Source organism: Chiloscyllium plagiosum, chromosome 9, assembly GCF_004010195.1.
Source record: "Chiloscyllium plagiosum isolate BGI_BamShark_2017 chromosome 9, ASM401019v2, whole genome shotgun sequence".
NCBI lineage: Eukaryota > Metazoa > Chordata > Chondrichthyes > Orectolobiformes > Hemiscylliidae > Chiloscyllium > Chiloscyllium plagiosum.
This window is the reverse complement of record NC_057718.1, coordinates 105,230,314-105,257,103: the sequence shown is the minus strand read 5'-3', so window position 1 is coordinate 105,257,103 and position 26,790 is coordinate 105,230,314. Positions and strand designations below refer to the sequence as shown.

General features: G+C 41.3%; 1 protein-coding gene across 3 annotated transcripts in view; it reads left to right on the top strand.

Moving 5' to 3' along the window:
* ugp2b (UDP-glucose pyrophosphorylase 2b) overlaps nucleotides 1-26,790 on the top strand; it is a 58,358-nt gene that overhangs the window by 27,940 nt on the left and 3,628 nt on the right. For all 3 annotated transcript variants that reach the window (XM_043696712.1, XM_043696714.1, XM_043696713.1), the window contains exons 4-8: nucleotides 8,745-8,930; nucleotides 10,606-10,739; nucleotides 11,811-12,108; nucleotides 20,572-20,769; nucleotides 24,067-24,309. In XM_043696712.1, the coding sequence (XP_043552647.1) occupies nucleotides 8,745-8,930; nucleotides 10,606-10,739; nucleotides 11,811-12,108; nucleotides 20,572-20,769; nucleotides 24,067-24,309 (1,059 nt within the window). The remainder of the gene's footprint in view (nucleotides 1-8,744; nucleotides 8,931-10,605; nucleotides 10,740-11,810; nucleotides 12,109-20,571; nucleotides 20,770-24,066; nucleotides 24,310-26,790) is intronic.

Below are 26,790 nucleotides of genomic sequence, written 5' to 3'. Positions count from 1 at the left end.
CCCTATTAGAGTATAAGGGCAGTAGGAGTAAACTTGAGGGAAATCTGAAGGGCAAAAGGTGGCATGAGATGGCTTTGGCGAATAGAATTAAGGAAAATCCAAAGAGATTCTATAAATACATTAAGGGCAAAAGAATAATTGGGGAGAGAATAGGGCCCTTTAACGGGCTGTTTGTGTGTGGAACCACAGGAGATGGGTGAGGTACTAAACAAATATGTTGTCAATATTTACTATGGAGAAGGACTTGGAAGCCAGGGAACTTTAGGAAATGAATGTAAAGAGTTGATATTACTGAAAAGGTGATGCTGGAGGTCTTAAAATGCAGAAAGGTAGATAAATCCCTGGGATCTGATCAGGTGGTTCCCAGAACATTGTGTGAAACTAGGGAAAGGATTGCTGGATCCCTTGTTGAGATACTTGTCATCAATAGCCACAGGCAAGGTGCCAGAAGACTGGAGGTTGGATGATGTACCAATATTTAAGAAAGGCTGTAAGGAAAGCCAGAGAACTATAGACTGGTGGGCCTTGAATCAGTAGTGGGTAAGTTGTTGAAGGGGATTATAAGGAACAGGATTGACATGTATTTGGAAAGGTCATGATTAGGGGCAGTCAACATGGCTTTGTGTGTGGGAAATTGTGTTTCACTAATTTGATTGAGTTTTTTTGAAGAGGTGATGAAAATTAATTAAGGCAGAGTTTGATAGGTGTTGTCTGTGGACTTTACCAAAGCGTTTGACAAGATGCAGCATGGTAGACTGTTTAGTAAGATTAGATCAGATGGGATCCACAGTGAGCTAGCTATTTTGGCTTGAAGGTAGGTGATGGAGGGTTTTTCTGACTAGAGGTATGTGACCAGTGCTGTGCCACAAGGATCGGTGCTGGGTCCACTGCTTTTCACCATTTATATTAATGATTTGGATGTGAATACAGGAGATATGGTTGTAGATGACACCAAAATAGGTGGTGTAGTGGACAGTGAAGATGATTATCTCCAAGTACAATGGGAACTTGATCAGATGGGGGTTTAGATTAGAGCGGTGCTGGAAAAGCACAGCAGGTCAGGCAACATCCGAGGAGCAGGAAAATCGACGTTTCAGGCAAAAGCCCTTCATCAGTAATGGAGGGCTTTTGCTCGAAACGTCGATTTTCCTGCTCCTCTGATGGTGCCTGACCTGCTGTGCTTTTCCAGCACCCCTCTAATCTAAACTCTGGTTTCCAGCATCTGCAGTCTTCACTTTGGCCCATCTGATCAAGTAGGCAAATGGGCAGGGAATGGCAGATGGAGTTTATTTTAGATAAATGTGAGCTATTGCATTTTGGTATGGCAAACCAGGGCAGGACTTGTACAGTTTATGGTTGGCTCCTGGGAAGTGTTGTCAAGCAAAGAGACCTAGGGGTGCTGGTGCATAGTTCCTTGCAAGTAGAGTCATAGGTAGATCGTGGTGAAGAAGGCATTTGGCAATCTTGCCTTCATTGATCATAACTTTAGTATAGGATGTGGGATGTCATGTTAGGGCTGTACAGGACAATGCTGAGGCCACTTTTGGAATATTGCATACAATTCTAGTTGTGCTTTTATAGGAAGGATTTTACTAAACTTGAGAGGGCGCAGAAAAGGTTTACAAGCATGTTCCTGGGACTGGAGGGTTTGAGTTATAGGGAGGGCTGAATAGGCTCAGGCATTTTTTTCCTTGGAGTGTTAGAGACTGAGTGATGATGATGATGATTATGTTGATGATGTTTATAAAATCATGAGGGGCATGGAAAGAGTGAATAGTCAAGGTTTGTTTCCTAGGATAGGCGAGTCCAAAACTAGAGGATGTATGTTTAGGGTGAGAAGGGAAAGATTTAAAATGGACCAGAGAGTTAGTTTATTCACAAAGACATTGGAGCTTGTATGGTATGAGCTGCTACAGGAAGTGGTGGAGACAGGTGCAATTACAACATTTAAAAGGCACCTGGAGGGATATGGACCAAATACTGGCAAATGGGACTTGGTCAGATTTGGATTTCTGGTTGGTGCTAATGAGTTGGGGCCGAAGGATCTGTTTCCATGCTGTATGACTCTTTGACAGTGTGACTTCTAAATCTAGATAAGACCTGAGCCTACTAAGTATGCAATTGATCACTATTCAGACGTACTTGCTCTTGGCGACTGAAATGTGGGAGCGATTGAGATCACTTTGCATATTGACTAATGAGGCTGTTATGTCGTGTCCTTTCATTTCTCCAGAAGCTGTAGATATCTTTCTAGGATATTATTCACTGATTCCATACGGACTGGTTACCCTCTGGTATCTTGTCTGGATGAAAATTATGTCAGGGAATGCACATTACCGACAACATTTTAAAACTTTCAAAAGGTATGAAAGTTTTAATAGATCGAATTAAAGAGCAAACTGATCATAACAGATGGGGAGTAATTTCCTTAACTTCTAAATGCAAGTAATGGAAGAATTTCCTGCCCAGTAATCTTGAAGAATTAACTAACTATTTCAATACAGTGGTTGTTCTAATATTATTTTAAAATGATTGGCCCAGATGAAAATAATGAATAATAGAATATGTTGTGTAAGTGGGGTGAGGCAATGAATTCACTATTAGGTAGCTGGTATCACATTTTGGAAGTTAGCCGGCTCTGCTCCAGCTTGGCTTACAGTGCTTTGGCTATAAATTGCTTTGAGTAACTGTTTGGATGCTGGAAACTGGAATCGGTTTCGCTCTTCTATCTGGCTGAGAAATCAGTACAGTGCAGCTATGTTCATGTTTAGAAGGCCCAACGTACATGGAATAGAGGTATTACATTTCTGTCGGCCCTGTTTTAAAAAAATATTATTCTTCAACTGACAGAAAAATATTTTTGTTTATTCATTAATTCAACTTTTCTGGAATGTAAAAAAAAAAATTTCAGTTGGAAATATAAAATGACATTTTTGTTTAGCATGGTCTTTGGCTCCTTGAACAAATCCCATAGTTTATTTATTCATTAGCAGCCAGATTATTACCAGGAGTAACAGTGCACTCTAAATATATATCCTTAATTTGTTTAAATGAATGGTTGCCACATTTACTGCACAGTTACTGTTGAAACAGACTGTCAATCATGACTAAATTATATTGCTTTAAAACAATTGAAATATCTCGAGAGAAGTGTTCACTATTACAAAAATGAGTTTGCAGCCATTAGTATTTTACCAAATAAGACTGGAACTAAATGCTGTTTTTGGTTTGTTGAAATATCCCACCTTTTTGTTTCTGGATAGCTTTTATTAGAGTTTCATTATTTTATATTCAACTATCAATGCCTTAAATATATAATCATGGTATTGAAATAGTTAATTGATTTAAAATTAATTATGATAAGTTTGTTGCCAAATATTGGATTTTGTATGAAAACATTCAATGTGAACAATATTTTTGCATTTCTAAATGCACTCTCATAACACTTCTGCACAACAACTATCTAGTGCAATTTGATGAACAAATTATCTATTTTTTTTTAGTATTTTCTCAATTTAAAGTTTTTAATGTTGCAGGAGCACACAAGTTAATTTTGTCCAACTGCCGAATTTTCTACGTTGAGGGTTATGGTATTGGTTCATTAACAAAGGAACATGTATTCCGTGAGCACACCAGTGAACAGGTTAGGATTTATTTTAGGAGCTGAAGACTGTCCTCTAGTTTAATTCTGGCTGACTGGTCAGGAAATAGAAGGAAAATTCCTGAACAATTTAAATATAGTTATGAAAAGTAGCTTGTATAAGTTTTGTGTGCAAAATGAAAGCTGTCAGGACAACATTTTTCTGTGCACTTAGTCTAGTTTGCTTAGATTTAATTATGTACAAGTTATATAACAATCAAATTTGCACTAGAGTAAATGGTACCATGCAAATTCACAACACTTGCTAATAAATAGAACATTGAACATTACAGCACAGTACAGGCCCTTTGGCCCTCAATTTTGAGCTGACCTGTGGAACCAATCTGACGCCCATCTAACCTACGCTATACCATTTTCGTCCATGTGTTTATCCAAAGACCATTTAAATGCCCTTAAAGTTGGTGAGTCTACTACTGTTGCAGGCCTCTATTACTGAGTAAAGAACCTACTTCTGTCTTCTGTGCTATATTACCCCTCAATTTAAAATTATGTCCCCATATGCTTGCCATCACCATTTGAGGAAAAAGGCTCTCGCTGTCCACCCTATCTAACCCTCTGATATCTTCTATGTCTCAGTTAAGTCACCTCTCAACCTGCTCTCTAATGAAAACAGCCTCAAGCTCCTCAGCCTTTCCTCATCAGACCTTCTCTCCACACCAGGCAACATCCTAGTAAATCTCCTCTGAACACTTTCCAACGCTTCTTCATCCTTCCTATAATGCGGTGACCAGAAGTGCAGGCAATACCCGCCAGTTGTGGCCACGCCAGAGTTTTGTACAGCTGCAACGTGACCTCATGGCTCCAAAACTCCAATCCCTCTACCAATGAAAGCCAACACACTATACACCTTCTTAACAACCTTATCAACCTGGGTGGCAACTTTCAGGGATCTATGCACATGGACACAGAGATCTCACTGCTCATCTGCACTAACAAGAATCTTACCATTAGTCCAGTATATTTTATTCCTGTTGCTTCTAAAGCGAATCACCTCACACTTTTCCACATTAAACTCCATTTGCTACCTCTCAGCCCAGTTCTGCAGCTTATCTATGTCCCTCTGTAACCTGCAACATCCTTCGTCACTATCCACACGTCCACCGAACTTCGTATCATCTGCAAATTTACTAACCCATCCTTCTACGACCTCATCCAGGTCATTTGTAAAAAATGACAAACAGCAGTGGCCCCAAAACAGATCCTTGAGGTACACCACAAGTAACTGAACTCCAGGATGAACATTTCCCATCAACCATCACCCTCTGTCTTCTTTGAACTAGCCAATTTCTGATCCAAATTGCTAAATCCCATTCCACAGTACTTTGTGCAATAGCCTACTGTGGGGAACCTTATCAAACGCCTTACTGAAATCAATATACACCACATCAACCCCTTTACCCTCACCTACCTGTTTGGTCACCTTCTCAAATAACTGAATAAGGTTTGTGAGGCACGACCTATCCTTCACAAAACAGTGTTGACTATCCCTAATCAAATGTGTTGAGGCACACAGTTGCATGAGTCTGTCCAGGTGAAGTTTGTGGTTGTGGTCGCTTTACACCAAAAGCACATTCCTGTTGCCTCGAGATATAAATGGAAATACCTAGTGGCAGGAAAAAAAGTCACATTCGCAAGCCTTTTCTTTAAACACAAATTGGAAAGAGACTGTTTTGCAAAACCTGGGTATCCAGAAACTATTTGAGCAGCAGCTATATCTCCAGTAATTTGTTACTTCAGGTCAATAAATTTTCGTTCAGATTAACCAGCGGGAAGACTAAAGCTGTTGCCTGGCATCACTAGTGACTCAGAGAGAATCGTCACTCTTTCTTGGGTTCATGGCAGTGGGAGTGCAGCACACTGACCAAGCAGCCAGTGCAAACGACATTCTTATTAAGTGGCAGCAGCTTCATGGCAGTGCAATCTCAAATGCATTGTTATAATTTGAATGGAGCAGGGTAGGCCATTCAGCCTCTCCCACACAAGACTCCCAATAAAAAGATAACTGTGCAAGATGAATGTGCAATCTCAAATACATTGTTATAATACAACTGTTTGTCATGCCTAACAATCAGAAATGAAGAGGAAACATTCATAAGCATACCTTCCTCTGAGTCAGAAGGTTGTGGATTCAAGTCCTACTTTAAAGACTTGAGCACTTGCATGTAAATTGCTGCAGACGCAGTACGGGGGGTGTGCTCCTCAGTCAGAGCTACTGTCTTCCAGATGAGGTGTTAAATCAAGGCTCTGTCTTGTCCTGGGTGAAATTAAAGGGATTCAAGGTACTATTTCAGTGTAGAGGAGTGGCGTTCTTCCAGTGCCTGATCCTTTCATTTTTATTCACTCAAATGTATTCATTGCTGGCTGGCCAGAATTTATTATCCATTGTTAATTGCCCTTGATAAGGTGATGGTGACCTGCTTCCTTAAACTGCTGAAGTCTGTGCAGTAAATTAACCCATAATTCCCTTTAATGAAGGAATTCCAGGATTTTGAAGGAAAATGTCAGGATAGTGAGTGGCTTGGAGGGTGATGTTCCCATTTATCTGCTGCCTTTGTCCTTCTAGATAGATGTGGTAATGGGTTTGGAAGGTGCTATCTAAGGATCGTTGGAAAATTCCTGCAATGCATCTTGTGGATGGTATACATTGCTGCTATTGAGCATCAGTGATGGAGGAAGTGGATGATTTTGAATGCAGTGTTAATCAAAAGGGATGCTTTACCCTGGCCGGTGTAAAGTTTCTTGAATGTTGTTGGAGCTGCATCCATCAGACAAGTGGGGAGTATTCAGTAACACTCTCAACTTGTGCCTTGGAGATGGTGGATAGTTAACAATTATGTTATAAATGTTACCTGTAAGCCTGAGTCTGGATATTGTCCAGATCTTGTGTTTGAACATGGACTGAGGAATCGCAAGCTGTGCTGAACATTATGCAATCACCTCCAAACAGCCCCACTTCTGACCTTGTGATGGAGGAAAGGTTATTGATGAAGCAGTTGAAGATGGTTGGGCCTAGAACTTGCCTCAGCAACTTGTGCAAAAATGTCTTGGAGCCGAGATAACTGACCTCTGACATCCGCAATCATCTTCCTCTGTGTCAGGTATGACTCCAACCAGCAGAGAGTTTGCCCAATGGTATCCATTAATGCCAATTTTGCTAGGACTCTTTGATGCCGCATTCAGTTGAATGTGGCCTTGATATTAGGGGTGTAACTCAACTCACTTTGGAATTCACTGCTATTGTTCAATTAGGTCAGGAGCTGAGTGGCCCTGGCGGAACCCAAACTGGGCGTCACTGAGCAAGCTATTGCTGAGCAGGTGCTGATGAGAGCATTGCTGATGTTGCCATCCATGACTTTACTAATGATTGGGAGCATAGGTCTTCAGTGTTATTGCCAGAATGTTGAGGGGTCTTAGCATTTGCAATATCCAGTGCCTGCAACCATTACTGGATATCATGTGGATTGAGTCAAATTAGCTGAAGAGTGGTATCTGTGATGCCGGGGACAACTGGATTAGGCTGAGATGGATCATCCATTCAGCACCTCTGCCTGAATATTGCTGCTAATGCTTCGGCCTTATTTTTTGCACTGATGTGTTGGTCTCTTCCATCATTAAGGATGGGGATATTTGTGGACCTGCCTCCTCCAATGAGTTGGGTGAAAGTGGTGATGAAGGGCCTTTGCCCGAAATGTCGATTTTTCTGCTCCTCTGCTGCCTGACCTGCTGTGCTTTTCCAGCATGACACTAATCTTGACTCCTCCAGCGAGTATTTAATTATCTGCCATCGTTCATTCCTGGAAGTGGCAAGACTGCACAATTTTGATCTGATCCTTTGGTTGGAAGATCATTTGCTGCTTACACTGTTTGGCATGCAAGTAATCCTGTTTGGTGACTCTATCAGGTTGATATCTCATTTTCAGATATGCTTCATGGTGCTTCTGGTATGCCCTCTTGCACTTTCTGTTGAAACAAGATTGATCCCCTGGCTTGATGGTAATGGTTAAGTGGGAACACCCCTGGCCATGAGGTTACTTCTTGTGCTGATGTGCATGGCGGTTTTGGACAGGGTTGAGGGGTAGGGGGGGTGTGAGTGTGTTGGATGGGGTGTGGAGGTGGGCAGGAGCATTTGGGGTGGTGTTGGATGGGGTTTGGGGGTGGGGCCTCACGTGCATGCATGGTGCGCTGTAGTCTCCTCAACAGGGAGCAGACTTAATAGAAAACTCCCGAGCCCCAGAGGAAAGGCATTGAATTGATTAACTGAATAAGCAATTATCCGAATGAAATAGTGCCCACCCATTTCGTTCGGATAACTGAGGTTCCCCTGTAGATAACTTAGTCATTATCATGTTGCTGTTTATGGAATTTTAATTGTCTGCAAATTCCTGCCATAATGCCTTCATTTAGAGCGGTTACAAAAAGTACATGATTGGCTGTGAAGCAGTTTGACATAGCTCAAATTTGTGATAGGTGCTATATAAATCTAAGTCTTATTGTTGTCTTCATTTCTATTTTACAACCTCAGGATGTCCAAAAATGCTGTGCATCCAATAAAGTATGATTTTAACAAGCACTGTTATACTCACAACCCCGCTAATCTGTCAGTGATGTTAAAATGATAAACATAAATTGGAACACTAGGAAGAATGCTCTTGTTCCTCTTGAATAGCTGTGTAACCCTTTAAGTCTATCTGAGAAGGTAGAAAGGACCTCAGTTTAATGTTGCATCCGAAAGATGACAATCTGAGGCAATGCTGCCTCAGCAATGTACTGGGAGTACGCCATGGTTTTCATGCTCAAGTCTTTGGAGCAGGATTTGAATCTTAACATTCTGACACGGATATAAAAGTGCTACCCACTTATAATTGTCACATTAAAGGAATATGGGAGACTTTATTCAATGAAATTTAGAAAGAACACTACTCTAACTTTTAAAAAAAAGTGACAAAATGCAGACTTTTTAAAACAAAAGAGTGCAATCAAACAATCTATTCATCAGTTGTCATTTTGAACTTTGAGCAGATTTTTACACTTTGTTATCTTGAATACAGCTTAATTGTGTTTGACGTGTGTTGTCTGCTTCCAGATTCAGTCCTATGATAAAATAAAAGCTCAAGGGGTGCTGGGTGATGTGACTCCATTATTAAGCAAACTAGTGGTGGTCAAGTTGAATGGAGGTCTTGGCACTAGCATGGGCTGCAAAGGCCCCAAAAGTCTAATAAGTGTACGCAATGAAAATACCTTTCTGGACCTCACCGTTCTGCAGATTGAGGTAAGGACAAATTTCCTCTCTTTAATGGAATTGGGCCAGAGCCAGCCAGAACAAACACAGTATTACAGATACTCTTGCTATTAGTTTCTGATAGGATGCATTAATTCACTGCGCTATCGTATCGTACTCGTCCATTTACATAATAGATAAAAGCTTTTAGAATCAAAACCTGGACTAGACAAAGATAACTAATATCTGGATCAGTGGTGCTGGAAGAGCACAGCAATTCAGGCAGCATCCGAGGACAGATAACTAATAGCTGTGGTGGGACATTACAGTTGATGTTGGTGTTGCATGTGCAGATGTCAGGTGAAGCTGTGTGGCTCCTTGGCTAGATCCCTGAACAACTTCAGTGTTTGAGGTCATCTGTGAGATTGAAGTCACCATAGGAGTACTGCTGAAATATGATCAGCAACTTCTGACTGCTACCTCTATTCCAAAAGGTAAGATAAATAAGGTTCTAAACAGTGATGGTTCTTCAGTCAGCTGACATGTCCATAAATTATTGTCAAGGATCGGTAGTAGTTGTGATGGGAGTTTCTAAAGGGATTGAGTTTAAAAGCAGAGAATCACCTGATGAAGGAGCGTCGCTCCGAAAGCTAGTGTGCTTCCAATTAAGCCTGTTGGACTATAACCTGGTGTTGTGTGATTTTTAATTAAAAGCAGAGAAGTTATGTTGCAGCTGTATAGGATTGCTGGTGAAGCCACACCTGGAGTACTGTGTGCAGTTTTGGTCTCCTTACTTGAGAAAGGATGTACTGACACTGGAAGGGATGCAGAAGAGGTTCACTAGGTTGATTCTGGAGTTGAGGGGGTTGGTCTATGAGGAGAGACTGAGTAGACTGGGATTACATTCATTGGAATTTAGAAAAATGGGAAGGTGCGGGGAGGGGGGGAACCTTATAGAAACATTTCAAGTTATGAAGGGAATAGATAAGATAGAAGTAGAGAGGATATTCCCATTGGGCAAAACTAGGACAAGAGGGCGTAGCCTCAGGATTAGAGGGAGCAGATTTAGGACTGAATCCAGAAGGAACTTCTTCACCCAGAGGGTTGTGAATCTATGGAATTTCCTGCCCAGTGAATTGGTTGAGACTTCCTCAAATATTTATAAAACAGGTTTTTTTGAACAGTAAAGGAATGAAGAGTTATGGTGAGAGGGCGGGGAAGTGGAGTTGAGGCCACGAATAGATCAGCCATGATCTTATTGAATGGCGGAGTGGGCTCAAAGATCCAGGTGACCTGCTCCTGCTCCTAGTTCTTATGGAGTTGAGTCAATCTGCTTTTTTTCACCTCTAGCCTTTTGTGCATCATCCCCTCCCCAGACTCCATGCTGTGCTGGGGGTTACCTTCTTGAAACTTCTCTGCCTCCCCACTGCTGAGATCACACTTTTTCTTTGCTAAAATCTCCTCCTTTCTCTCGTCGTCTTTGAGACCATAGTTGGAATACTATTTTGTTTGGATCTTTTTATAAAAATGCTCGAACAAAAGGAAAAATAAAACTTTATAAAATAAGCAACCACTATGGTAATTGGGTTACTGTGGTTCAAATTCTAATTATGAAAGGTTAGCTTACATTTAGGAAGTGTTAATATCAATAAAATATTATCACAAATAGTGATTAACATTTGAATGTGAACTTCCTAACAAATGTAAATCAAACTTGATTTGCTAGCATTTGAACAGGACATATGGTGCTGATGTCCCCCTGGTCTTGATGAATTCATTCAACACCGATGAGGATACAAAGAAGATATTACAGAAGTATCGGCAGTCCCGTGTGAAAATCCATACTTTTAATCAAAGCAGGTAAGTCTTGGCATCAACATTTGCTGTCACCTCCAAAATAAGAACAGACTTCGGTTCATCTAATCAATTTTCCGCCTTTAGATCAGTCTACAATGGGGGCAGTATAAATACAGTGTCTGTACCATTCTGACTCAACACAACAGTGAGAAAAACATTGCAAAGAGCTAATCTTACACAGTTTGTGCATGCCTTTATATTGAGACCATCCAATCTGACAGCTTCCTTCATTCTCGTAGCCAGTAGCTGCCTCTAAGGCTTCCTCCTGCCCTAGTCCATAATTTTTATCTTTCTCTTTCTCTACTATTGCCTTTTGTGCTCTCTTGTACATGTGACTCATTATCTGCTCCCTTGACCCTATCCTTGCTGAACCTATTAGCCTTGAATTTTACCCCACTCCCATCTTAGTTGACATTGCTCATAATTGCTCCTCCTCTGAAAACCCATCTATCCTTGTAAACTTCCATCCCATCCCCCTTTCCTTTCCAATGTGCTTGGCTGTGTTGTTGCGCCTCAAATTTATCTCTCTCTGGAACCCCTTGGTTAAATCCTTCCAAATCTGGTTTTGTCCCCTGCCTTGGTAGCAATATGGCCCTTGATAAAGTCACATGATGCTCTGTGACTGTAAGAAAGTTATATTTTTCCTCCTTCCTTTTCCTCATGGCTGTAGTGTGATCATGGAAGGTTGCCTTGCAAGTTTTTGGGCCATTAGTTTCTGTTTTGCCACAGACTGGGAACGGGGCAGTTTGAAAGAGACTCTCCAAGCCTATATCGAAGACAGATTAGTCTCTTTTCTAAAAACAACTCTTGGTTGTGGAAGGTTTTGAGAGGAGGCAGGGTGTATGCTTGTCCTCTATCTTTAACTCACAATTTCTCTTTCTAGCTACATTTCTGTCTCTCCATCTATGGTTTTGTCAACCAGTGCATATATAGTTCAATTTTTGCCCAATTATAGCTGGTACAATAATGAATTTCGTATAACTTAAGTATTGCAAATTCTGGGAGATTTGTCTGGCTCTCTTCTCTTTTTCCTTCCTTTCAGTTCAAGGCCTTCTTTTCTGATTTGCTCCTCAGGTATCCACGGATTGATAAAGAGTCATTGCTTCCAATAGCCAAGGGATTATCTCTGTCTGGGGACAATGCTGAGGCCTGGTATCCACCAGGTCATGGAGATATCTATGCGAGTTTTTACAACTCTGGATTGTTGCAGACCTTTTTGCAAGAGGGCAAAGAATATGTTTTTGTATCTAACATCGATAATCTGGGAGCAACAGTTGACCTTAACATTCTTCGCCACCTTTTGAATCCACCAAATGGAAGACGGTGTGAATTTCTCATGGAAGTAACTGACAAGACAAGAGCAGACGTTAAGGTAATTTGCTGGTGTTATAATGTAAAGATTGCTTGGAATCAAACTGATGCTTCTGATGTGCAAACCTACGTTATTAATGCTTTTTTTGTACACTTCCTGATCAGTTGTGGTATTGCTTACCCATTAATGAACAAGGGATTGCTCAGAATAAGGATGAGGCAAGATCTTGTCCAGGATTAGTTGATAGTAAAGGTACACTCATCAGTCATATCCTGTTGACTGTCATGGAGATGGAGGTTAATAAACATAATTTAGTCTGAGTGTATTCCAGACAACAAAGTATTCATATAGTCTGTTCTGCTATAACAATAGTTGCATTCTTGTGTAACTTGGTGTTATAGAAAATTGCGCAATTGAAATAACCGGATCTATGGGAAAACTAGGGTTAGGGGCAAACCACCAAAAATATCAGTATAAACCAAAACAAAAATAGTAGTTAGTCCAACAGAAACTATAGCGTGGTCTAAGTAAATGTTAAAATTGTATTTTTAATGAAATAATACAATAAATTTAACACTCTAAGGGGTTTGAGCTTTCTGAATTAAGATCAAGCTGAGGGTCATCATCAGCATCATTACTTTCAGGTGCTGTTCTGTGTGCAGGGTCACAAGATAAAATATTTAATTCAGAAGTAGATGGCTATGGTTCTTGTCCTCAGACTGTTTTTTCTTGGGGGTTTGCTTAAAGAAGGCATCTAGTTTTTGCTGCTTTGCCACCTTTCTTCTTTCGTGAAGAAGCTGTTCATAGGATGCCAGATAAGGCTTTATGCCACAAACTGCATTGTTTTGCATTGTAGTCATTGTCTTCTAAGAGCTGCAACTGCTTCTCGCCTTCACACTGGAATGAAGACAAAAGAGAAGTGGAAAGTTCTCATGGCGTTGCATCCTGGACATTATCTTTATCGTAAGCAACAAATAGATCTGTCTCCACTTCAAACCCAACTTGTTTTGCAAGAAGAGCTGGAAGCTCCTCTGGTTCAACACCTTTAAAATCTTGAAGAAAATCTGGGAGAAACTTCTGCCAAACTGCATGCAAGTGGTCTTTATTGACATCACCCCAGGCCTCCACAATTATGTCAATAGCATTCTTGATGTTAAAACTCTTCTAAAATTCAAGTACACTGTCCTCATTATCCTTCTCAGTAGCTGCAATCAGCTTCCTGAATGTGCGCCTTAAATAATAAGCATTAAAAGTTGCTATTACAGCCAGGTCCATGGTTTGAATGAGAGGTTGTGTTTGGAGGTAGAAATAGCACTTAGATGTTTTCAGAAAGCTCACCAACATTGGGAGGATGGCTTGGTGCATTACTCAAAAAGAGGAGAATCTGAAATCCAAATCTTTACTTGGCAATACTTTCTACAAACATCCTCAAACATCAACAAAAAGATCCTGACCTGAAGTAACCACCTAACGTGGACTTAATGTAACCAGGGATGGAATTGCGTAATAGCTAACGGGAGTTTGCATTTTATTAAAATTCGTTCCCCAGTTCACCGGTCACGTTATGGCCAAATTGCATTGATGCAATGTGCGTTCTAGGAGAATGACCTGTACTTTAAAGACTGAGTCACTATAATATTGCAGTGCTCTAGTGCAGTATACTGCCATTAATACATGATCTGCATATTCAATCACTATGAAATTCAGTGGGGATCCAGTGTTTATTTCGTGGGATTTGGCATCACTAGCTAAACATTTACTGCCCATCCCTAATTGTCTTGGAGAAGATGTTGGTGAGCTGCGTTGAACCCATTGCAGTCCAAGTTGCGTAGACCCACATTGCTGTTAGGATGGAGTTTCAGGGTTTTGACTCCGATACAGTGAAGGAACAGTGATATATTTCCAAGTCAGGATGGTGAGTGGCTTGGACGGGCAGTGACATTCCCATACATCTGCTGTTCTCCTTCCTTGTAGGTGATGGTGGTTGTTAGTTTCTAATTCTGTTAATAGAATGCTAAATACCTAGGGTTTAAAGGTAACCAAACAAACACATGTTGTGAGCTAGTTAGTTAATTGTAGGCATTCTTGAAGGGCTCTTGTGGCACAGTGGTATTTGTCTCTAAGCCAGAAGGCCTGGGTTCAAGTCCTACCTGTCTGGATATATGTTATGGTCACACAGGTTGCTTAGAAAATATCTAAATGGCCCAGAGGGCCCCTGATAGGTTATGCTTGTAAATTGTTCAAGATTCTTGTGGTACAGTACTTGCGGCCCTACCTCTGAGCTAGGGATATGGATTCAACTTCTGCTCAGAGGTATGCTATAGAATCATAAGATCCTGATGGTGCAGAAATAGGCCATTTTGCCCAGAGTGTCAGCACCAACCTCTGAAGAACATCTCACCCAGACTGTATCCTATCCCTGTAATCGTGAATTTAGCCTGGCCAATCCACCTAATGTGTGCATCTTTGGGCTGTGGCATGAAACTGGAGCACCGGAGGAAACCTGTGCCAATACGGGAGAATGTACAAACTCCACACACAGTTGTCCACAGCTGGAATCGAACTTGGGTCCCCAGTGATGTAAGGCAGCAGTGTTAACCACTGAGCCAACGTGCTACCAACCAGTCTGTTGGGCTATGTTTCAAAATAAAGGATTTAAATATATAAAGTACAGTCATCCAGGAGGTAGCTGGATTTTATGGTGTGTGGTTGAAATAAAACACTTGACAAACAAAAAAATATAGGTATGGTCTAAAAGGATTTAACTTCAGGTGTCTAACAGCAAAAGTGTGGTCCATGGTGAATGAAGGTTTTATAATTTTAAAGGGTTTACATTACATTATACCTCATACAGCCTTAGTTGAAACATGGATAAAAGAGCTGACTTCTAGAAGGTGAGGTGAGAGTGACAGCCCTTGACATCAAGGTTACATTTCACTGAATATGATATCAAAAAGCTCTGGCAAAACTGGAATTAATGGAAATCCAGAGAAAATTCTAATGGTTCAAGATGCATCCTGGCACAAAGGAAGATAAGTCATGTGAGCAGTTGTTGGAGATAAGTCATGTGAGCTCAAGGAGATTTATGCAGGAGTTTGAGAGGATAGTGTGCAAGACACAACTACCTTCAGCTGCTTTATCAATGACAAATCCTCCATCATAAGGTCAGAAGTGGGAATGTTCATTAATGATTATTGCTGAACATTGCACATTTTGACTCCTCTGATACTGAAGCAGTCCATGTCAAAATGTAACAAAACCTGGACAATATCCAAGATAATGACCACTTTCCCATAAAAGACAATCTAACCACCATCCTTTGCATTCGATGATGTTACCTTCACTGAATCCCCCACTATCAACATCCTGGGGGTTACCGTTAATCAGAAATTCAACTATCTAGCTGTATAAATATAAATGAGTACAAGTCTATGCTCTAAGTCAGAGACTAGGAATACTGCAGCAAATAATTCCCCACCTGACTCCCATAGCCTGACTGTCATCTACAAGGTACAAATCTGTTTTGATGGATTGCTACCCACTTGCTTCGTTGGGTATAGCTCTAACAGCACTCCAGAAGATTGACCTTATCCAGGATAAAGCAGTCTGCTTGATTGGCATCATATCTACAGCCTCCTCCATTGGCATCAAGTAGCAGCAGTGTGACTGTCTACAAGATGCAGTGCAGGAATTTGCCAACCATCCTGAGGCAGCACCTTCCAAACCCATAACTACTATTATATTTTGAAGAAGTGTCTGAGAAGATTGAAGACAGAGCGGTGGACGTTGTCTTTATGGACTTCAGTAAATTGTTCGACAAGGTTCAACATGATAGACTGGTTAACAAGGTTAGATCACGTGGAATCCAGAAAGAGCTGGCCAACTGGATACATAATTGGCTTGAAGCTAGGAGTCAGAGTGGTGGTGGAGTGGTGGTTGTTCTTCAGATTGGAGGCCTGTGACCAGTAGTGTGTCACAACAATCAGTGCTGAGTCTATTGCTTTTTGTCATTTTATATAAATGATTTGGAAGTGAGTATAGGAGGTATGGTGAGTAAGTTTACAGATGACACACAAATTGAAGGTGTAGTGAAGAAAGTTCCCTCTGTACTACAGGACCTTGATCAGATGGGCTGAGTGGCAGATGGGGTTTAATTTAAATAAATTTAAGGTGGGAAGGACTTATACAGTTAATGGTAGCGCCCTGGGGAGTGTTGCCGAACAGAGAGACCTAGGGGTGCAGGTCCATAGTTCCTTGAAAGTTACAGTTTGATGGATGGTGAAAAAAGCATTTAGAACGCTAGCCTTCATTGGTCAGTGCATTGAGTATGGGAGTTGGGTTATCATGCTGTAGCTGTTCAGCACATTGGTTAGGTCACTTTTAGAATACTACGCTCAATTCTGGTTTCCCTTCTATAGGAAAGATGTTAAACTTGGCAGGTTTAGAAAAGATTTACGAGGATGTTACCAGGGTTGGAGGGTTTGAGCTAAAGGGAGAAGCTGAGCATACTGGGGATTTTATCCCTGGAGCTCCGGAGGCTGAGGGGTGATCTTCATAGAGGTTTACAAAATCGTGAGGGGCATGATTTGGGGAGAGTAGCTAAGTCTTTTCCCCAGGATGGCGGAAGTCCAAAACTAGAAGGCACAGGTTTAAGGTGAGAGAGGAAATATTTAAAAGGGACGTAAAGGACAACAGTTTCATGCAGAAGGTGGTACATATATGGAAAAAGCTGCCAGAGAATGTGGTGGAGGTAACAGTTACAACAATTTAAAAGGCATTTGGATAGATACATGAATAAGAAGGGTTGGGAGGGATATGGGCCAAATGTTAGTAAATAGGACTAGATCAGTTCAGGATATCTGATCTGCATGGGCGAGTTGGACTGAAATGTCTGTTTCCATGCTGTATAACTGTAACTCTGACTAAGTGGCCTGGTATCCAGTACACTTGGGTGCTGATTTCTGTAGACTCATGATCTTTTAAGAGAAAGTAGCTTCTCTTCTCTACTTTAAATCTGCCACCCCTTAGCCTAAAACTCTTGGTCTGTATTGTCCCATGAAGGGGAACATCCACTTTGTCTACATTTGTCAATCCCCTTTAATTGTAATTAGATGTCCTCTCACTCTTCTAATCTTGAGACCTTCCCCTTCTTAAGAATTAAAGAAATATTAGCTTCTCTCAAAGATGGTGGTAGGCATTCATGCCTATAGGAGTGATTGTACATCTCCAACATCGGCCCTGACAGAATCCCTATAAACTTCTTATAAAGCTCACCCAGGAGACCATCAGGGACAGGTGCTCTCCCACTCTGAAGTTGCCTCCTGTATTTCCTGAATTGTCAAGGGGGCATTAAGGAGAGAGACCTGTTCCAAGGTTACCCTTGGGAAGTCCAGGTTCTTAAAAAAGGTCTCCATTTTAGCCCTCCTGTCCTCGCATCCTTCAGACTGTGATACAATTCGAGTAAAAGCTCCGAAAAGCATCATTAATCTTTTTAGCATTGTATGTAAGCGCCCTGGCACTGTCTCTGATTGCAGTAATGGATTGGGGAGCACGCTTTTTCCTAGTCAGGTACGCTAAATATTTCCCTGGCCTATCCCCATATTCGAACAGCCTTTGTCTAGCAAAAGCAAGTTCTTTCTTTGTGTTTTGTGTCAGTATTGAATTCAGAGCAGCCCTGAGGGCCGTGATCCGCTGTAGCTTAGTCACTGAAGGCCGCACAAAATGTGCTACCTCGGCGGCTTTCACCCGTGTCTCAGGTGGACGCTGCTGTTCCTCCTTCTGTCGTTTCCAGCCAGCCGAATAGGAAATAGCTAATCCCCTAGCAAAGGCCTTCGCAGTCTCCCATAGCATGGACAGACTACTAGCCGTGCCTGAGTTGATAGTCAAGAATTCCTGAAACTCCTTCAAAACGTATTCCACAAATTTGGAATCCTTAAGGAGAAAAGGGTCCAAACACCAGTGCTGCAAACCTAGCCCTTCACTCTTGGCCTTAATCTCCAAATATACCGCCGCGTGATCAGAGATAGCTTATATTCCCAATTCTACAACCCATAATCTAACCCAGGAGGGCCAAGGGAGCTAGAAAAAGGTCTATTCTCGTGTAACATTTATGTGGGTTTGAAAAGAAGGTGAAGTCCCTGTCAGTAGGGTGAAAACATCTCCAAATATCTACCAGCCCCATTTCCCCACATAAGTCAGTCACCTGCTTGGCCTGTGAAGAAATAGTTGGGGACGCACAAGGCATCCTGACTACTGTCGGATCCAAAAAACAATTAAAATCCCCTCCCTATAATAATGTGCTATGTTCCAAAAGCACTCAACTTAGAGAAAGCACTAATCAAAAATTTGAGGGGATGCGCCAGAGGACAGTAAACATTTAAAATGCTATACTCCTCCCCATGTATCAGGGCTTTAAGTTTCACAAACCATCCTGCTCATCTTTCACCTGCTCTAATAATGTGAACGGAAGATTTTTCTGGATAAGTACCGCCATTCCCCTACTTTTAGTAGTAAAGGATGAAAAGAATACCCGGTCATAGCCCCCTGTTGTAATTTCAGGTGTTCCCCATCAAAATGGGTTTCCTGCAACAAAGCGTTATTAACCCTTTCCCTCTTAAGGCTAGAAAGCACCTTTTTCCCTTTTAACAGGCAAATGACTTCCCTTAATGTTCCAGGTGCACCATTTAGTAAGACACTTAGCCATATCCCCTTTCAGAGACCCTTGAACCCCTGGGAGGGAGAACCCTGCTTACAAAGCACCGAGCACAAGTAAATAAAAACTGAGTCGAAGAACTATATATACAAAAACTACTCTATCATAAATATAAACAACTATGACTACCCAAAAACTACGAAGAAAACCAAGTATTCTTGAATGGATGACTCTTTCCCCCTGCCCATAGAGGGCACTCAACCTTCCCATCCCCTCTTTCACAGCTCCTTCAAATCTGGACTGTGCTCCAGCCTTAGGCCAGAAAAGAAAACAAAAGAAAAAGAAACGGAAAAAAGACAAAGTCAGGATGAGCCCTCCACTCATCCCTGGTTTCATGTCGTCACTACTTGTGACTAAAAGAGAAACAGAACAAACAAAAAAAGAGGGGTAGACAACCAAGAACATTCACAAAATTTCCCATCAGAAAATCCAGCTATTAAAAAAAAGGAACAACTTATTCCAAGGTTTTTTCTCCCCTTTCCAAAAAAAGAAATTATCAGGGAGAAAGAAAGGAATAAAAAAAGGAAGGGAAAACGTGGGGAAAGAAGGAAAAGAGAACAAACATTAACTGTATTCTTCAGGTCAATCCATCTATTTTAAAACGTCTACAAAGTTTTTAGCTTTATCTGCTGAGTCAATTGTATAAACTGAGTCCTTGTAGCTGAAATGGAGCACTGCGGGGTATCTCATGGAATACTGGATGCCCAGGTTCCTCAGCACAGAAATCCTGGAAAAACATGATTTTTGACCCCTTGTACAGCAGTGCCTGCGGGTAATTTCCCAGTAATCTAGAAGCTTCTATCACTTATTGCTTGTCCTTTATATGAATGGAAGTGCACTAGGACCGAGCGGGGGCGCTGCACTGGGTCTGACCTGTGCACTGTAACCCGATAAGCCCTTTCAATCTGAAGCCTGCTGGACTCGATGTGAAGGCCCAATAACTTCAGCAGCCAGCTTTCAATGAAACTGACTGGCTGCTCACCTTCAGGGAGCCCGACAATTCGGAGATTTATCCTCCGCCCTCGATTTTCGAGGTCGTCGATATGGTCTCACAAGGCCCGCACCTCTCGCTCCAGCACCTGGATCCGACTGGATGAGGACTCCATTGCAGCTTCCGAGGCCTTAGTTCGACCTGCCACCTCCTCCAGCTGCTCCCCGAACCCTGGATCTCCTGCTCGTGCTTCTGCAGCATGGATGCGATAGGTTGGACCTGGGCACGAATCTCCCCACGGATTTCCTCAATCGCAGCCGCAACTTTCAAGGCACCGCCGCAGCCAATTCCTGTGAGTCTGTCAGGTCCCCGGTGGGTTCAAGAGAGGCTCCTGCTGCTGCTGTCTCTGGTGTGGTAGGTGCTGCAGGGGAGTGTCCTCCCTGCTGCTGTTTACTTGCTCCTTTTCCCTTTGGCATCCTTCCCATTCCCAAATATTAACAAATATGTGTCCTGTAAGGTTTTAAACTAATAAACTAATAAGTTGGTCAGGGATGGCAAAAAAACACCAGTAAGCCTTGGCTGTTAGGCAGAGCAATCCACAGCAGTTCTACAGAATCGCCGCCATCTTGCAGAGTCAAAATGTAATCTTAACTGCTTTGAAATAAGCAAGGTAATGTTGCATTTCTCAATCATGCTGGAGATGTTGCAGGCAATCTCAACATTCATTTTGATTCATGCTTGCTCTCCTATTGCATTGAGTTTGTCAGTTATATTTTTATGGAATTGGTGTTTTGTGCTCTTGAAGAATAGGAAGAATATAACTTGAATTGTCAGTGTTCTGCATAAGTGCCATGATTCTGATCAAGTCTTTGTTCCACAGGGAGGCACCCTTATTCAGTATGATGGTAAACTCCGACTGTTGGAAATAGCTCAAGTGCCAAAAGCACATGTGGATGAATTTAAATCAGTCACCAAGTTCAAGATCTTCAACACCAATAACCTATGGATTTCTTTAGCTGCAATTGAAAGGCTACAAAAGGAAAATGCCATTAACATGGAAATCATTTTAAATCCGAAGGTAATATCATTTAAAATATTCTTGTATGTAAGTCCTTTCTTTAATAAAAAACTTGCATTGATGTGACATCCACTGATTTTTAAAATTGTATCATGTGAACTTACAGTAAGATGGTGTTAGCCACTTTATTTACTGAGATATCTCGCAAGCATGGGTTAAATCAGTAACTAATTAAATGGTGCTGGTTGGGAAAGCCTTTTGCATTGTAACGCTGAACTCCACTTATTTTGCCAAATAGCGGTATGGATCTTAAAATATTCTGCTAAAATATTGAAGAAAGTTGTGGGTTAAATTAGAAAAAAAAATGGGTGTAGAGGCAGAAACCCACAACATTAAAGAAAGATTTAGGTGCACACTTGCTCGAATTAAAGTAGTTAGGTGCTTGTTTCTGATTAGTGCTGATTCATGGGCCGAAGGGCCATTTTCCTATGGTGTCAATGTCAATGACTTAGCATCTTTTGCCAGATTTGGTACTGCCCCGGATCCCTCACTGCTACCATCCAGATTAATACAACTAAACACCAAGATTTCGTGGTACTTTTTTCATTGTAGTATTCTTTAATAGCATCTACATAACTTACCCTAATTTTCTACTTTGAAATTCTATTACTTTTAATATTTTAAGCCATTTTGTAATGTTACAGTATCATTGTGACAGAATGAAGTAACTGTTCGGTCAATTAATAAATGCTGACTTTGGGTTGGATTGATTTATAGTCACATCTTATTTTGGTTTATTGCTAGTGAACTATCTTCCATCATGACCAGTTATGCATTGAAACCCTCACCAAGACGTTAGTATTTACCACCTTTCTGAACAGTACTGAGGGAGGTGCTGTTTTTCTGATGAGATGTCAGAATAAGGTGAATGTAAAAGACTTGAGGGGCAGAAGATTGATTTGATTCATTGTCACATGTACATAAGTATAGGTAGACAACCCTTTATCCGAAAAGCTCCAAAATGTGAATTTTTTTGTGAAGTTTGTATCTCATTAACAAGGTTGTTTGGCATGCAAACAGTTAACCCAACTCCACACGAACTTGATGCATGTCACTCAGATGTGACGTGGGTGGGCATGGCCCAGCACTAGCAGGCCTCAATTCTGTCTCCGAGCCCATAGTACTCAGTGAGTCTACTGTTCGGTAAGACTCTTTAAAAATTTCACCATCAACCTATCACTTATTCCGAAATTCAAAAACTTCCAAATTCCAAAAACCAGCTGGTCCCGAGCATTTCAGATAAAGGATTGTGTACCTGTGCAATGAAAATGTTTATTGTGCAAGCAGTACAGGCAGCTTACAACAAACAAGAACATACAGATCGTAGGGTGATTGTCCTGACTGTCATATCCTGCAATTTAAAAAAAAAACACACCAAATACCAACTAACTATCATTTATCTCTGTTTCTGGTATCCTGCTGTATCACAATGAATATTCTCAAAGTAATTCATTGACTGAAATCCTTCTAGATGTTTTGGTGTTCATAGGATGTTGTCTTTGGTTTTCTGGCTCATTTACATTGAGGAACCAACTAGAGAACACTGCATGCTAGACTGATTATTGTGTAATGAAAACGGAATAATTGGCAGTCTAGTTTAAGTGGCCTCTTTGGGAAGAGTAACAATAATACAGGTAGTTCTTGGAATAACGCGCATTCAAGCATTGTGATTTGCTTATAATATTGCTGAGGAATTAAGGAATGATACTTTCGAGAACATTTACCTCTGTAACAGCACAATTCCAGTGGTGATTGTTTCACACACTTGGTTCTGCACATGTGCTGAATTCTCCACACTGTTCTGCACATGTGCTGATGTGAGCTGCTGACAGAGCAGCTTTTTGTGAGGGCTACTGAGAAAGATACATTGAGAGGTACACTACTCCTAGATTATCCCTGTGTTTTTTAAGAAAAATGGAAGGGCATAGTGACAAGAATGTTAGCAAGAAGCATCCTGGTGATAAAATTGCAGGTGGTGAACACAAAAGAGAGGCTTAACACTGGAAGAGAAGCTAGATATTATAAAACCTTTGGAGCATAACGAGAGAATACATGATATAGCTCGCTTAACAGGAATGAGGGAGTCTACCTTACGCACCATGATGACCCTCTGTCCCTGCATTAACAATATTTTGTAAGTATACTGTGTTTAATTCTGTTTGTTGATGAATATAATTTATACCTTCATTTGGGCTGTGATATACTTTTGTGGTAGACTTCTGGGTAATTTTTGAGTGATCATGAGTAATTTTTTTCTGTTCTGTCCTTTACCCCACTTTTCTCATGGGCTCCATTATATAACTGATTTGGATGGGAATATAGGATGTACAGTTAGAGTTTGCAGATGACAGCAAAATTGGCGGTGTATTGGACAGTGAAAGTTGCCTCCAAGTACAATGGGATCTTGATCAGATTGGCTGAGGAGTGGCAGATGAAGTTTAATTTAAATAAATATGAGGTGCTACGTTTAGTTCAGGCACATTGGGGCAGGAATTTTACACTTAATGGTAAAGTCCTGAGGGGTGTTGCCGTACAAAGGGACCTTGGAAAGTAGCTCCTTGACAGTGGAATCGCAGGTAGACAGTGTGGTGAAGAAGGCATTTGGTATGCTTGCCTTTATTGGTGCATGCATGGAGTATAGAAATCTAGGAGTTGGGAGGTCATGTTGCAGCTGTACTGAACATCGCTTAGGCCATGTTTGGAATACTGCATTCTATTCTGGTCTCCTTGCTATTGAAAGATGTTGTTAAACTTGAGAGGGTTCAGAAAAGATTTACATGAATGTTACCAGGGTTGCAGGGTTTGAATTGGCTGGGGCTATTTTCTCTGGAGCGTCGGAGGCTGAGGGGTGATCTTATAGAGGTTTATAAAATCACGAGGGGCATGGATAGTGTGAATAACCAAGGCCTTTTCCCCAGGGTAGGGGAATCCAAAACTAGAGGGGATACATTTAAGATGAAAGGGGAAAGATTTGAAAGGGAGCTAAGGGGTAACTTTTTCATGCAGAGGGTGGTACATGTCTGGAATGAGCTGCCAGAGGTGGTGTAGGCTAGTACAATTACAGTCTGGATGGGTATATGAATAAGAAGGGTTTGGATGGATATGGGCAGGTACTGGCAGGTGGGACTAGATTAATTTTGGATATCTGATTGGCATGAACCAGTTGGCTAAAGCGTTTTGTTTCCATGCTGTACAACTCTGTGACTTAAAGTTTTGTCTAATGTTCATGAAATGCTGTGGCAAGTTATTCTAATGTTCAAGTTGTTTTAATAAAATATAAATTGTTCTTTTCAACAGACATTGGATGATGGTCGAAATGTGATTCAGCTGGAGACAGCTGTTGGTGCTGCCATTAAGTGCTTTGAAAATGCTTTAGGTATTAATGTGCCACGTAGCCGTTTCCTGCCTGTCAAGACCACCTCTGACCTGATGCTGGTGATGTCCAATCTGTACAGCCTTAACGCAGGATCCCTGACAATGAGTGACAAAAGAGAATTCCGAACTGTGCCTTTGGTCAAGTTGGGCAGCTCCTTTACTAAGGTACTGTGTTCTGCAGATGCCAATTAAATACAATGAACCGTATGTTATCTTTGTGCCAGTATCGATCCAGTATCCTGTTCAGCTTTTACACAGTTAGAATTGGAAGCTGTGCTGAACTAATTTGCTTTAAGTACTAACTCTTCCTTGTTTACTAAATTGGAATCTGAAATATCTTATTCAAGTGCTTAATTATTTTAAAAACCATAGTTATAATCTGTATAAATAATAGTCATTTCCTGTATCATGATTGAACCTTCAAAGTTTAACAAACTTGCTTGAATCCTGACCAATGTTTTCAATTTATTGTTCATGATGCCAAGATTTGTTCAGTTCAGTGACTTCATAAACTAACTGCTCTCAGTTGTATATAACTGAAAGACCAGCCCAATCCTAATATAAAACTGGAAACAGTCAGGCAGACTGTGAAGAAAGAAACAGAATTAAGGTTTCAGGTTTGTGACCTTTTGATTCTATCTTTGCTGGATTTCTGCACAGACACCTTTTCTTTTGAATGGAGGTGAACTGGATAGCGATGAATAGGAAATATTTTTAAGTGTATCCCTTCTGCATATTCTTAACTATATGGGGTTTGGAATGACTTGGGAGTGTCCTTTTGTAAATTCTGGGCTGAAACCAGTTGAACTAGTAATAAACCAAGATTAAACTTTGGTTTAAGACCATAAGACAGGAGCAGAAATTAGGCCATTAGGCCATTCGGCCCATCAAGTCTGCTCCATGTTTCAGTTGTGGCTGATAGGTTTTCATTCCTGCTTTCTCCCCGTTGGTAATCAAGAATGTATCTATCTCTGTTTTAAATATAATCCATGACCGGGGCCTCCACAGCCTTCTGTGGCAATGAATTCCACAGATTCACCACTCTCTGGTTAAAGACGTTTCTCCTTATCCCCATTCTAAATGGTCTCCCCTTTACTCTAAGGCTGTTCTCTCGAGTCTTCGTCCCTCCTACCAATGGAAACATCTTCCCAACGTCCACTCTGTCCAGACCGTTCAATATTCTGGAAGTTTCAATCAGATCCCTCGCGCCCCCAGAGTCCTTAAACGTTCTTCACATGTTAAGCCTTTCATTCCTGGGATCATTCTTGTGCACCTCCTTTCGACCTACTCCAGGGCCAATACGTTTTCATGAGGCATGGGCTCTAAAATTGCTCACAATATTCTATAAGGCTCTGGTTAGATGACATTTAAAGCCTCAGAACAGCATCCTGCTTTTATATTCTAGTCCTCTTGAGATAAATTACAACATTGTATTTGCCTTCCTAACTACTGACTCAACCTGCAGGTTTACCTTAAGGGAATCTTGGACTAGGAGTCCCAAGTCCCTTTGCACTTCAGATTTCTGAATTTTCTCCCCATTTAGAAAATAGTCCATGCCTCTCTTCTTCCTACCAAAGTGCATGACTTCACACTTTCCTACGTATTTCATCTGCCACTTGTTGCCAACTCTCCTAACCTGTCTAAATCTTTCTGCAACCTCCTGCCCCTCCACCTATCTTTGTATAATCTGCAAACTTAGCCAGAATGCCCTCAATTCTTTCATCCAGATCATTAATGTATAAATTGAAACATTGTGATCCCAACACAGACCTTTGTGAAACACCACCAGTCACTGGCTTCCATCCTGTGAAGGACTCTTTTAACCCCACTCTCTGCCTCTGCCAGACAGCCAGGCTTCTATTCCTGCTAGTACCTGGCCTCTAACACCATGGGCCTTTATCTTACTCCACAGCCTCCCATGCGGCACCTTGTCAAAGGCCTTCTGGAAGTCCAGATAAATAACATCCACTCGCCCTCCTTGGTCTAACCTGCTCATTACTTCCTCAAAGAATTCTAACAGATTTGTCAGATATGACCTCCCCTTGATGAAACCATGCACTTTCACATCTTCAGAAATCTCAACCTTCATAATGGACTCAAATCTTACCAACAACTGAGCTCAGGCTAATCAGCCTGTAATTTCCTGTATTTTGCCTCACTCCCTTAAGCAGGGGATTACATTAGCAATTTTCCAGTCCTCTGGGACCCTCCCTGACTCCAGTGATACCTGAAAGATCACTGCTAAAGCTACCAGAACATCTCTTCAGCTAACTCCTCAGAACTCTGGGGTGTAGCCCATCTGGTGTAGGTGATTTATCCACTTTTAGACCTTTCAGTTTTTCTAGCACCTTCTCCTTGATGATGGCCACCATACTCATCTCTGCCCCCCAACTCTCTCGAATATTTGGCTTATTACTTGAATCTTCCACCCTGAAGATGTGGTGCAATGTGCTTATTCTCATCCTCAGCTATTTCTTTGTTCCCCATTACTACTTCTCCAGCATCATTTTCTAGTGGCCTAGTGTCCACTTTTGCCTCTCTTTTGACCTTCGTATATCTAAAGAAACTCTTACAGTCTTTCCTAAAATTACCAGCTAGCTTACCCTCACATTTAATTTTCTCCGTCCTTATTTCTTTCTTCGATGT